At 38.2% G+C, this 13,212-nt stretch overlaps 1 protein-coding gene and 1 pseudogene across 1 annotated transcript; both read left to right on the plus strand.

The window, feature by feature from the left end:
• Window positions 1-691: 691 nt before the first annotated feature.
• LOC107561542 (HEAT repeat-containing protein 4-like) lies at window positions 692-7,525 on the plus strand (annotated as a pseudogene).
• A 1,319-nt stretch (window positions 7,526-8,844) lies between these two features.
• On the plus strand, window positions 8,845-12,914 carry LOC107561543 (poly(ADP-ribose) glycohydrolase ARH3). Its single transcript, XM_016246009.1, has 6 exons — window positions 8,845-9,344; window positions 9,729-9,825; window positions 9,905-10,112; window positions 11,308-11,495; window positions 12,198-12,298; window positions 12,393-12,914. Exons 1-6 carry the CDS (start codon window positions 9,170-9,172, stop codon window positions 12,767-12,769), a joined length of 1,146 nt encoding a protein of 381 aa, XP_016101495.1. The 5' UTR covers window positions 8,845-9,169; the 3' UTR covers window positions 12,770-12,914.
• Window positions 12,915-13,212: the final 298 nt, after the last annotated feature.

The following is a 13,212-nucleotide window of genomic DNA, read 5'->3' on the forward strand; positions in this document are numbered from 1 at the left end:
TGGATGTAAGTAAATGATGACACAATTACAATGACGTAAGAACCTTACTGAAAGTGTTACAATTTATTAAGCTGTTGTTTACAACAAAGCGAGTGCATCATGTAGCCTAATGATGACGCTTTCATATGATGACACATAAGATCATGTCGCCAGCTACTGGCCCCTAAAGACCCCTAATATGAATTAGTAGATGAATCTTTTTGGTTAACTGATTCAAAATATGTGACTCACTGGGATGAGTCAAATCTCCACAAGCGGTCGCTCTGCAGCCAAAACAAGCGCGTCTTGTTGCTATGCCAACATCTGAGAGTTGCCAGAGCTGTAGTAACTTTACCTTTGTCAGCGAACTGATTTTCTTTTTTTTCTTGATATAAACTGCTTTGAATAATAAAAACTTTTCAGTGTGAGCTCTGACGGGATTTGTGCAGTTTGTCGGTAGGTGACTTCTCATAACAGCCAAAGTTGCACTTTTTTTATTTTAATTTTTGTATGTGTTTTTGCTTTTTATTTGTTTGTTTATTTATTTTGCACCTTTATAATTTTCAATGGGTTCTTTTTATGTAGTGGTTTAAAACGGTAGCCAGGTTTCTTTTGTTTTTAAGCCAGCAGGCTTTAAGAATCAAATAATCAATTTATATTTGATCATCGTTTCCTTTTATGGACGATTTCCCATAAGGCCTCACTGTGAATCATGAATTTACAGCATGTAAAATGGAGACCAGAGCACCACAGCAAGCGCAGAGAGGACCGTCTGTACAAACAGCTTCTGAATAATGCAAGCCAGATCCTTTCTGTCTCCAAAGAAGTTATGGACGAGATGGGGGCCATTTCATACAGAAAAGCTGACTTTAGCTGGCTTTTTCATGCCACAGGCCCCTTAGCACCAGTTACCAGATTAAAGAAAATAAAGAGGCATGAGAACAATTAAATAGCCTGCAACATCAATCGTTTAACCCAAGAAGAAGGCAGAATTTCAGTACAGACTCCTGTAGTGAACACTAAGGTACCTTTCTTGAGTCTTGGTGATCAAAACAAGATGTATGATGTGGTTAGAATAACAAATGTGTGCACACCTGTCTGAAGGAATTCTCAACAGAGGATTGTGAAGCCCAGAGCAGCAGGTGGCAGGAGTTTGCACAAAATAAGACGGGGCAACTATTACAGCTGAGGAAACAACACAGGCAGGACTATTACTTCATCATTTCTAAATACATCACCCTTAAAGGGATAGTCCAACAAAACAATTTACATTCTATCATCATTTACTCAATCTCATGTCGTTCCAATCTTGCACTATTTTCTTTCTTCTGTGGAACATAGAAGAAAATGTTTTGAAGAATGTAGGTAACCAAACAGTTTCCGTTCGTTTTCCCTTCCATTGTATGGACAAAAATACTGTGAAAGTCAATGGGAACCAAAACCGTTTGGTCACCAATATTCTTCTTTATTTGTGTTCCGCAGGAGAAAAAATGATTACAGGTTTGTAATGACATGCGGGTGAGTAAATGATGAGAGAATTTATATTTTTGGGTGGACTATCCTTTAATGCATACTGTACACCTACTTAGTCCAAGGCCTAAGTCACACTTGTATAGATTTTTGTGGTGTCTGTCCTTATTTAACAGAATACCAGGTTATGTGCTCTCTCCAGTAAGCACAGATGTGCAGAACCGCTTAAATAAGACAGCAACCACTGTGACCACCAAGCACATCGAGATCCCACAGGCCCCTCGGCTACAGGACATCTTGAATCCACGTGCTGTCACAAAGAACGTCTCTGAACAGGAGATCTTCTCAGGTAGACTTACACATGTATCTTGAATGTGAATGTTTACTTGCAGTTGAAGAACAGTATTGGAGTTAAAAATGTCATTGTGACATGGAAGGCTGAAAGATTCATATGTTCCTCAAATGTTTAAATTTCTGTCTTCCATTTGCTTTAGCAGGAACTGGTAGAGCTGTAAGAGCAGAACAGCAATGGATGGATCAGCCCATCAAAATTGACTATGTCCTCAAGCAGGGTCTCAGACCTCCTGACATCAGCGGACAGGACCCTGAGATGCCCAAACAGTCTGTGGCTGAACTTTCCACACTTCGCTATGCAGTTAATCAATGGAGGAATGCCTGCAACATCAGTAGTTGTTTCTTTTCACAGCTCTGTGCGCAATACAGGGGTGCCACCATGGTTTCTGAGCCCCCTGATCAGCATATTCACTCGGGCCCCCGCGTTCCCCTCCACAAATCGCGTTCCGGGGAGGTCCCCCTTGGGAGAAATCGTGATCGCGTTCCCCTAGGTAGAAATCGTGTTTCCCCCTTGGGGGCCCCCCTCCATCGTTGGGCCCTTAGAATCGTCCTAACCCATCCCCCCCCTACATACTGTAACTTATTATCAATGGTTATATTTATAGTCTATTAATAAATTCCACTTTTATTAAGTTTATTAAGTAATACACTTATGAAAAAAAAACATTGTTACACTTACCTGAGATTTGTTAGCTATAGATAGATATTCAGTGTGTTTTATTTGCAGGAAAGCACCTTGGATACCTGCATACATTTTATTGGTTTTGCATCGATTGCTCACATGGAAACTCCTTTTGAAAAATCATTATTTGTTTCATCTAGAGTTGCCCTTGCAGAGAGTGGCCATCGAGGGCCTAAAAAGGGCTCTTAGTGACCCCTAATTACGGCTGGAGGCCATCTTAACTTCTGTACTGGGAGCAATTAATGGACCACAAGAAGAGCTTGATCCAGGCAAAGCAGGTTAATCTGTCAGCTAAAAACATTTTTCAATGCATACAAAATATATCGTAACATAATACAATATACTATCCAAAAGTTTGGGGTCAGTAAGAATTCATACTTTTATTCAACTATGACGCATTAAATTAAAGGGGTCATAGGACGCTACATGCACTTTTACAAATTGTTTGAACTGAAATGTGTGTTGGCAGTGTGTGTACACAACCACCCTATAATGATAAAAGTCCACCCAGTGTTTTTTTTTAAATCGTGTTAAATGTTTTCCCCTTTCTGAAATCGAGTCGATCTCAGATGCCTGTCTGTGTGACGTCACACAGACAGGCATCTGAGATCGACTCGATTTCAGAAAGGGGAAAACATTTAACACGATTCGTCATTTACTCACGACATCTGAGCCGCTGAACTCGCAGTGGATTACATTTGTTTCTGAAGGGAATGCGCCCCCGATCTACCTAAATGCGTCTATGTTCGCGCGAATCATTCGTGATCCAGCCTCATCTACAGAAGAAGTGAGTATAATGTTTTGTAATGAATCTTTGCAAATCGTCTTTCCTAATAATGTGCTAATTAGCAAGTTTCACGATGAATGCGGCTAAAATAAACAGTTTCTCTGAGAGCAGCTCGGAAGATTGGGCAGGTGCTCATTAACATTTAAAGGAAAATGCTACAAAAACGGGTTGCTCTGAAAAGAGCTGTTTTTGACAGGGTAAAAAATGTGTTTTTTACACTACCATTGAGAAATTTTAACCAAACTATGTTACAGACTTTTCATTAAGACCCTAAAGAATCATATCAACTTGTGGAAAATGGGCATCCTATGACCCCTTTAATCAAAAGTAACAGTAAGGAATTTTACTGTTTACTAAAAAATACATATTTCAAATACTGTACATTTTATTCATTACAGGTTTCCACAAAAATATTAAACAGCACAACTGTTTTTAACATTGATAATAATAAGAAATGTTTCTTGAGCAGCAACATCAGCATATTAGAATGCTTTTTGAAGGATCATGAGACACTGAAGACTGGAGTAATGGCTGCTGAAAATTCAGCTTTGCCATCACAGGAATAAATGACATTTTAAAATATATTCAAATATTTTTTTATCAAATAAATGCACACACACATATATAAATATATTTTAAAGCATTAATTAAATAAGTAAATTAATAAATAAATAATAGTGTATTAATAGTGTAAAATTACTCAAAAAGTGATAAGCTAATTCCTTCTTTGCTCAGGTCAACATAGTAAGGGATGCAAATTGAAGGCAGATCCTCAGGACCTGCAGGCTCTCATTGTCTCAGCACTTGATGACCCAGTGAAGAGAGTTCAGATGGCTGCTGCAGTGTGCCAGTATGCCATGAGGACACCTAACACTCACGCCAGAGACATACTACGAAGCAAGGTCTGTGGAAGGATACCAATGCCTGAAACCAAAAAATGTCAACTAAAATATCTTAAATTACTAACAAACATTAATGTCACAGGTAAAGCCGTCTGTTCTACTCAGATGTTGACTCTAAATGACCATCATATGTTATGACTCAGACCCTTCTGGCACAGGTGCAGACAGCTGGGTGGCGGCACAGTGCTTGGCGATAGACAGTGATGTGAGTCAAGCTGTCATACAGAGACTCCTGTCACAGCACTTTCTCAGAGACGCTCCTTCAGATCCACGAGCAGTCTATGATGCTTCTCTCCAACATTAGCAGCAAGACTGAGTGACTCTCTCAGTAGTTTTTGAGTAAAAGATTATATAATTTATGCATGCACGAGGTAAACTAGTTTATCTTATTCACATAAAATCATTTTTCATACAGCACTGTTTAGAAGTTTGGGGTTTGTAAGATTTTGTTTTTTAAAAGAAGTCTCTTATGCTGACCAAGGCCGCATTTATTTGATCAAAAATATAGTAAAAACTACAATATTGAAATATTATTACACTTTAAACTTACTTTTTAATATATTTGAATCAATTTTGAAATGTAATTTATTTCTGTGATAGCAAGGCTGAATTTTCAGCAGTCATTAGTCCAGTCTTCAGTGTCACATGATCCTTCAGAGATCATTCTAATATGCTGAGATAGTGCTCAATAAATGTTTTTTGTTATCAGTGTTGCCAATTAATATTTTTGTGGAAACCATGATTTTTTTGAGAATTCTTGGATGAATACAAAGTTCAAAAGAACAGCATTTATTTGAAATAGAAAAAAATTGTGCCATTATAAATGTCCTAACTGTTTGATCAATTTAATGCATCCTTTCTTCTCAAACTTTTGCATGGTGTTTCCCATCCAGACACTAGTGCGCTCTCTTCTGGCACAAGAGTTAAACAGTGCTAACTGGAGAACACAAGTTCAGGCCTGTACTAGCATTGCACAACTCAGAAGTCCACTAAACAAGGTATCATGTAATTCCTCTGCAAATTTCAGACAATTGTCTACATATCTAATATCTCTAATGGTTGTAGAAAATACTATTGCTTTTCATGAAGGATCTTTGCAACAAACTGATATACATGATGTGGAACGACTGGAGCTGTGCCGTTCGTCACGCTGCAGCACTGGCTCTGAGTAAAATGGATGCGGCCAGAGAGATGCATAGTGAGCTGAGGTGACTATCTCTACCCAACATACATATCAGAGGGTTTGGATTTAGTTCATTCTTAACACGCAATATCTCCACAGTGCGAAGCTGGAGGAGGGTCCAACTGCTTGGCAGGTGGAAGAGCTGATTTTCATTGGTCAGCTCAATATAATGACACCCAAGCTACTGCCTACTTTTCTGCAGTGCTTTAATGATGACTTTGTGGCTGTGCGCAAAGAGATGCTTGCTTGACTGCAGCATCTCTAATGATGGATGACCAGTTGGTGAGGAAGTAAAGCACAATAGATCTTTGATGGCATACAGACAATAAAAGAATGTGAAAAAGGAATTGAGGGTTCTCTCAAATGACCACATAAAACATGTTCACAGATCCTGGATCAGCTAATTAACCTGATGCAGAATGATCCATTGTGGGAGATGAAAGTGGAAGCTATTAATGGTAAGTGTGAAAATAAATTAAAGGAAGAGTTCACCAAAAATGAAAAGATTGCTGAAAATTGATTTACTCTCAGGCCATCCATGATGTAGATGAGTTTGTTTCTTCATCGTGACAGAGACATTTAGCATTACATCACTTGCTCACCAGTGGATCGTCTGCAGTGAATGGGTGCCATCAGAATGTGTCCAAACTGCTGATAAAAACATCACAATAATCCACAAGTAATCCACATGGTATCCAGCGAAAATATGAGTTCTCTATTTATGATACTGCTTTCTCCAGTGAAAACATCATCTCAGCTGAATCAGGAGAGAAATATGCATAGATCAAGCACCGTTTATAAGCAAAAACAGTCCAAAGCAGTTCTAAACAAATGTCAATGGATTTTGATGTGAGAAGACAACAGGGGACTGTAGGAGATGTTATGGATTATGAACAAGTATTTTCACCAGAAGTGATGGTTTAAAGGAATAATTCACCCAGAAATGAAAATTCTGTCATTAATTACTCACCCTCATGTCATTCCAAACCCGTAAGACCTTCGTTCATTTTTCGGAAAACAAACTAAGATATTTTTGATGAAATGTGAGAGCTCTCAGACCCTGCATAGACAGCAACGCAACTGCAATGTTCCCAGGTCCAGAAACGTTGTAAGGACATCGGTAAAACACATCGGTGAACGCAATCTGCGTAATCAGCATCGTTTACATTAGGGCAAAGCGATGGCTTGTGTATGCATTGTGATACTCTCTAAAATGGCGGAAGACGTAACTCGGGGGAGAAGAATTGTTGAAAAAATTATGTTATTTTTGTTTTCTTTGCACTCAAAAAGTATTCTCGTAGCGTCGCAAAACTGAAGTTCAATGTCCTTGCTACATTTCTGGACCTGGGAGCATTACAGTTGCGTTGCTGTCTATGCAGGGTCTGAGAGCTCTCACATTTCATCAAAAATATCTTAATTTGTGTTCCTGAAGATGAACGAAGAAGGTCTTACGGGTTTGGAACGACATGAGGGTGATTAATTAATGACAGAATTTTATTTTTGGGTGAACTATCCCTTTAAGTTATTTTTGATGAAATCCAAGAGCTTTCACTGTAGTCGTGTGGATTATTGTGATGTTTTTATCAGCCGTTTGACTCTCATTCTGACGGCACCCATTCACTGCAGAGGATCCAATGGTGAACAAGTGACGCAATGCTAAATTTCTCCAAATCTGTTCTGATGGAGAAACAAACTAATCTACAACATGGATGAGTAAATTTCAACAAACATACATTTTTGGGTGAGCTATTTCTTTCATCAGTTAATGTCCTCCCAGTTTGTGTCTAATAATTAATATTACTATTTTTTTATTGCATTAAGGAATTATTATATAAATTAAGCTTTAGGGAAAATAGGTTGGACGAACCCAGCTCTCCAGGAGTTGCTGATGTGGGCTGTACATCATGAGGAGGAGCCCAGTGTGTGCATTGCTGCCTGTAAGGCCCTGAGTACTTTAGGTGCAAAGGGTCCAGAGTTACAGCATTTTTTCTACAGGAGCGTGATGCACTGGAACCCAACACTGAGGTGCAGAGGTGTGTACTTGGATTAGGCCACAATCATTATAAGTAAAACATGAAAATCATTAAAGTAAAATTGTTTTTTGAATGTTACTTTAACCATATTTCTTACTAAGGCACATTGGAAGTCTTCTGAAAAAGCATGGATAGTCTAAAGCATTGGTCACCAACCTTTTTAGGCCCAAGATCCCTGACCTCGGCCTTTATGAAAAACAAGATCTACCTATTGAAGAACTGATAGAAAAAGACATCCCAGATTGTACTTCAAATTTGAGGCCTTTTACTTAGTATTTTAATTAGTGATGCGCCGATCATAGCTGATTCAGAATTCAGATTTTCTTATCTTTTATGGGGAGGCGTAACAGAAATAACCGTTAGAATATGCATTTACATTATAAACATGACAGGTTTGCTAGAATGAAGGCAAATCACATATAGACACTGGTTTCAAAGCATAACACATACTTATATGAACATTTAACCACCACATGTCTATGCTTTTAGTTCTAACGAGCATATTCTTGTTGTTTAATCAAAAAACATATATACTGTATATATACACACTTACCAAATTACTCAGAGAACTGTCAGTTTTTGGAATTGCTTGAACCATCTTAATTTTCACTTCCAAGTTCTGAATGAACTCCACCACCATCCCCATAAGCTCGGGGGTTTTTCAGACCTGATGGCAATTAAACAAACAATGGAGCCTAAAAATTAGTGTTTCTTCGGCTATAGGCATTTTCATGTCTAAGGGCTTTTTTAGTATTATTATTATTATTATTAAAGCTAACAGATTACAACTTATTTTATATATATACGTCCTAGGAGCCCCTAAGAGCAAATGGTGATATAATATAATAGTTAAAAATATGGGAGGGGAATAAAAATATTATATTTCAATGGTGTAACTTACCGTTAGCCCACAACACTTATATTTCCCCGAGAAACCGTGCGAACTCTCCGTAATTTACTTTGCTTGTTGCTCTTAGTTGCTATGTAATAATCATATAAATGCTACACTGACTGTTGCTTGTGCGCGTTGTGTTTTCAAGGCGTGCAGTAGTCACTTATTTATCGTTCTTGTATGAGATGAGACTTCTGTTGTGTTTCGATTTCAATCGACCGCCTCTTTCTTTCTTGAACACTAGCAGAGCTAACGTTACGCAAACGTATTAGAAGCGCAGATATCGTAGGTATATGCATATATTCGCACAGTTCTCAACGTTAACCTGAATAATAAGCATATGATATACAGATCATAGAAAGTGTAGCGTGACGCGCAATGCAACTTCCTACGTTACGTTTAGCTAAATTCTCAAGTCCGCAGATTCACGAATAAGCACAAAGATCGATTCTGCACTATAAATCAGTTGTAGCCAAACAACAAAGTATATTTCAATTGTTTATGACGGTCTTCTATGCATGATTCAAATGATTTCTGAATGTAGAATTTGTTGAATAAGCAGGCGTAAAACCGTAGATCACTTACTTCAACAGCTGCGCGCCATCGCTGTTTACAAAGGACTGCGCAGCTTAAATAACGAAATAAACGCATTAAATACAAATGAAACAAACGTTCCTGCAAAGTTAGGTAAAGTAGATTAGCGAATCGGTCGAAATTATATCATATTCGCGAACATATACCGTGATGCGGTAAGAAGCGGGTCACACAATGACAACAGTCCTCCAGCGTAATAAACCCCAGATGCCACTGTGCTAGATTCATACTAGGTCCGTCTGAAACGATTTCTCCAGTGCAGCTTGCGTTTACATTAAGATACAGCCAGAGAAATGTCGGCTGCGGCGCGTGTAGCGGCCCCCGTGATGCTGTCCCGGTTCCGCGGCGCTCTGGTCGGCTCGGTGTTGGGCGACTGTATCGGCGGCGAGTTTGAGGGCGCCGTGGATGTGCCTTTAGATCGAGTCCTTCAGCATCTCAGCGCTCTGGAGGATGAAACACGGGGCGATGGTGAGTATTTCCGCATTTTACGATTATACAATGAACATATTTACTTACGTTTGTATTTGTAATCTTTGAGATTACTACGGTATTCCCATATCTGAAGGCCATATCAGTCTTACTGAAAATAAATATCACACTTTTGCTTGTCCTAAAGTCATTGTTAACCCTCTGGTATTCCTCATTTTCGCAGTAACATTTTTCATAACATGAATGTACTATATTTTGTTCCAATAATATTTATACTGTAATATTTTGAGGGGATTTCATGGTACCAGGCAATATTCACCTCTAAATTATGCACCATTTTGCTATATAAAAAGAATAAATTTTTGACTATGAATTAAATTGTTTCTTAATTACACATCTCATTCTCATTGACATTTTTCCCAGGAATTCTTCAGTACAGTGATGACACAGCCATGATGAGATGCGTCGCAGATTCACTCCTCACCAGGATGGCGTTTGAGGAACGAGACATGGCTCGAAGGTATGTTATCATTGGAAATGGCTAAAAGAGTCCTTTTAAGCACGTATTGGATTTTCCTGATCATCTTACTTGATTCCAGATTTGCAAAGGAGTATAACCTTGCTCCGGGGCGAGGTTATGGCTCAGGTGTCGTACAGGTACTGCGGAAGCTTGCGTCGCCCCATCTGAAGGACGTCTTCCAACCGGCACAGGCTCAGTTTGGCGGCCGCGGTTCTTTCGGGAATGGAGGTGCCATGAGAGCGGCACCCTTTGCCCTGGCCTTCAAAAGTCGTGCTGATGTCAGCAGGGTAAATAGTCATCTGATTGTCGAATCTAAGCTAGTAGCATTCTGCACTTCAAACATTTTTGACGAACTCTTTTGAATTGCTCATAAAAAGAGTGGAAGTGCAGCCAGCAATAGCTTTAGACTTTATTTAATGAGGATTCATATAAATGGTTCTCAGCCTGGGGGCCTCAAGATGGCTAAACATCTTTAAAGTAATCAATTATTATTAATATATTAAATCAATAGTTAACTCAAATCTATATAAGAATGCTAAAAACACATAAATCAACATGTAAAGTGAATCATAATTCCTTCTTAATCATTTTTACTGAAGAACATACAGTTCTCGAATGTTTTATTTTGTTATGCTGGTTGAAAGTCTCTTCACATCCCGAGAGCAATCAATAAGTTAAGTGGTCTATATGTATTTATGTCGTCTTTGGAAGGCGTAGGACCATAAAATGTTCGACCAATCAGAGTATTCGGTCCGAACATTATGATAACAGTTAACGAATGTACAGTGGGGCAAAAAAGTATTTAGTCAGCCACCAATTGTGCAAGTTCTCCCACTTAAAAAGATGAGAGAGGCCTGTAATTTTCATCATAGGTATACCTCAACTATGAGAGACAAAATGAGAAAAAAAATCCAGAAAATCACATTGTAGGATTTTTAAAGAATTTATTTGCAAATTATGGTCGAAAATAAGTATTTGGTCAATAACAAAATTTCATCTCAATACTTTGTTATAATATACCCTTTGTTGGCAATGACAGACGTCAAACGTTTTCTGTAAGTCTTCACAAGGTTTTCACACACGGTTGCTGGTATACCTCCATGCACCCTGTTCACGTAGACATGATATGTCATCAGCACGTTCGATTACGCTGTTGCAGACCGAGCGAGAATGTAAGGAGTTATTATTGTAATATTATGTGCTTCGTCTCACCGGTGAATGAGACATGAGATAATCTGACAGCGTTGCATTCAGTTCTCCATCAACGCCGTCTCTCATTGTGTCGCTGGTGAGTCTTTGGTCTACCTGTGCACGTTCATGTGTTTTGGTGGAGGCATGATTATGCAGGAAAGGTGGGATCTTGCTTTCAAAGCTATCTTGCTATTGCTAGCCTTTCCGAAATCGCCCACCCTACCTTTAATTTGAAAGGCTAATTTGGACTGTCCCAGGCTAACATTCTGTCCTTCCATTTACTTTTGGCAGTACTCTCGGCTTGGCGCAATGTTAACACACTCATGCTCTTTGGGCTACAATGGGGCAGCGTTGCAGGCCCTTGCTGTTCATCTGTCTCTCCAAGGCGCTTTGGCTCTGCCAAAAGAATTCATCAACAAACTGATATCAGAAATGGAGGAGATGGAAATAGATAAAACAGCCCAGCTTGATGCTAAAGCGTAAGTGAACTCATGGAAAGAGCAAATTTCAGCTGTATGTTTCTTAAATGAATAGTTTACTCAAAAATTTAAAATATGTCATCATTTACGTTGTTCCAAACCTGAATGACTTTCTTTTTTCAGTAGAACTTAAAAGAAGACATTTTGATGAATGTTTAAACCGTTTGTTGTTGTTTGTCCATGCAGTGTTATCATTAACTAAAACTATTAAAACTAATAAAAGTTATTTTTGGTTTTTAAAATAAAGCTTTTTGAAAATAGTATGAAAAATTAAGAACCACGAACTAAGAAATAGTAATTACTACTTTTAGTACTCAAATGACTAAAACTGAAATGAAAAATAAGTTAAAGCTAAATAATAAAAATAAATAAATAGGCCCACAACAAAATTAACAAACAAAAAAGCACACAACAAAATTTCCAAAAACTTAAACTAAAATTAAAATAAAAAGTGAAAATATAAACATTTATAAAAAATATTAATAAATACTATGATGGTATATAAATAAAACTAATATAACACTGTCCAAATGACATTGGACCCCACTGTCTTTCATTTTATGGACAAAAAAACATTTTACAAAATGTCTTCTATTGAGTTCCACAGAAGATAAAACAGGTTTGAAGCAACAGTAAATTCTGAAAGAAATTTTTATTTTTAGATGAACTGTCTGTTTTATTTCACTATGTTTTATTTCACAGACTCAATTTATCAGATTTCCCATATTGCTCACGATTGCACAGAGTGAAAGAACTTATGGACAGAAACAGTGTGAGCATTGAGGAGGTCATATCTGAACTTGGTTAGTATCGATTACTATTGATTAGCTTTGATCGGATCATTCATAAAGGCATTCTGCTGTTTTTCTTGAAGTTGACACTCTTTCTTTGTGTTAGGGAATGGCATCGCTGCCTTGCAGTCCGTGCCCACCGCTATCTTCTGCGTGCTGCATTGTTTGGAGCCCCGGGATGGGCTGCCAGAGCGATTCGGAGGACTAGAGAGGACAATAGCCTACAGCTTGGCTCTGGGTGGTGACACTGACACCATTGCTTGCATGGCAGGGGCAATCGCAGGGGCACATTATGGCATTGACTCCATTCCTCAGAGCTGGCAGAAGAGCTGTGAAGCGGTGGAGGAGGCAGATGATTTAGCGAGACGTTTGTATGATCTTTACTGCCTTCCACAGTTTGAAGAGGACAGGGGGACATCAAGCTGTGAGAACAATCAACCGCACACACACGCCAGTGATCAACACACTGCAAAAACTGACTGACCCACTACATGGCCATATGCAACATGCAGCCACACATAAGTGAAACTTCACCTGGCACACAGTGTCAAATGCACTTGCTAATATACCATCATCTATGTTTATAAAAATGTGAAACTTGTGCAAAATGTTTACAATAAAAAGAACAAAATGGTACCATTTGATTGGTAATGATCTTGTTTTGTCCTTTCTTTACTTCACATTTAACACTGTTCTGAAAACTATATACAGTGGGGTTTTGAAGTAAACATGTCTCTCTTTTTTGTGCATTTTAATTTAGTACTAATTTCATTTTTTAAATTACAATAAATTATTCCATGTTTTGAACCATAGAAACAATGAATACAACAGGTAAAAAAAAAATATGTTGCAAACATTTAATTTTAATACACGTGTACATGCTTTGATCATTCGTCATTAGACACTTTTCTCATTATTGTAGCTTA

The sequence above is a fragment of the Sinocyclocheilus grahami genome, unplaced genomic scaffold, assembly GCF_001515645.1.
Source record: "Sinocyclocheilus grahami isolate Dianchi unplaced genomic scaffold, SAMN03320097.WGS_v1.1 scaffold778.1, whole genome shotgun sequence".
In the NCBI taxonomy this organism is placed as follows: domain Eukaryota; kingdom Metazoa; phylum Chordata; class Actinopteri; order Cypriniformes; family Cyprinidae; genus Sinocyclocheilus; species Sinocyclocheilus grahami.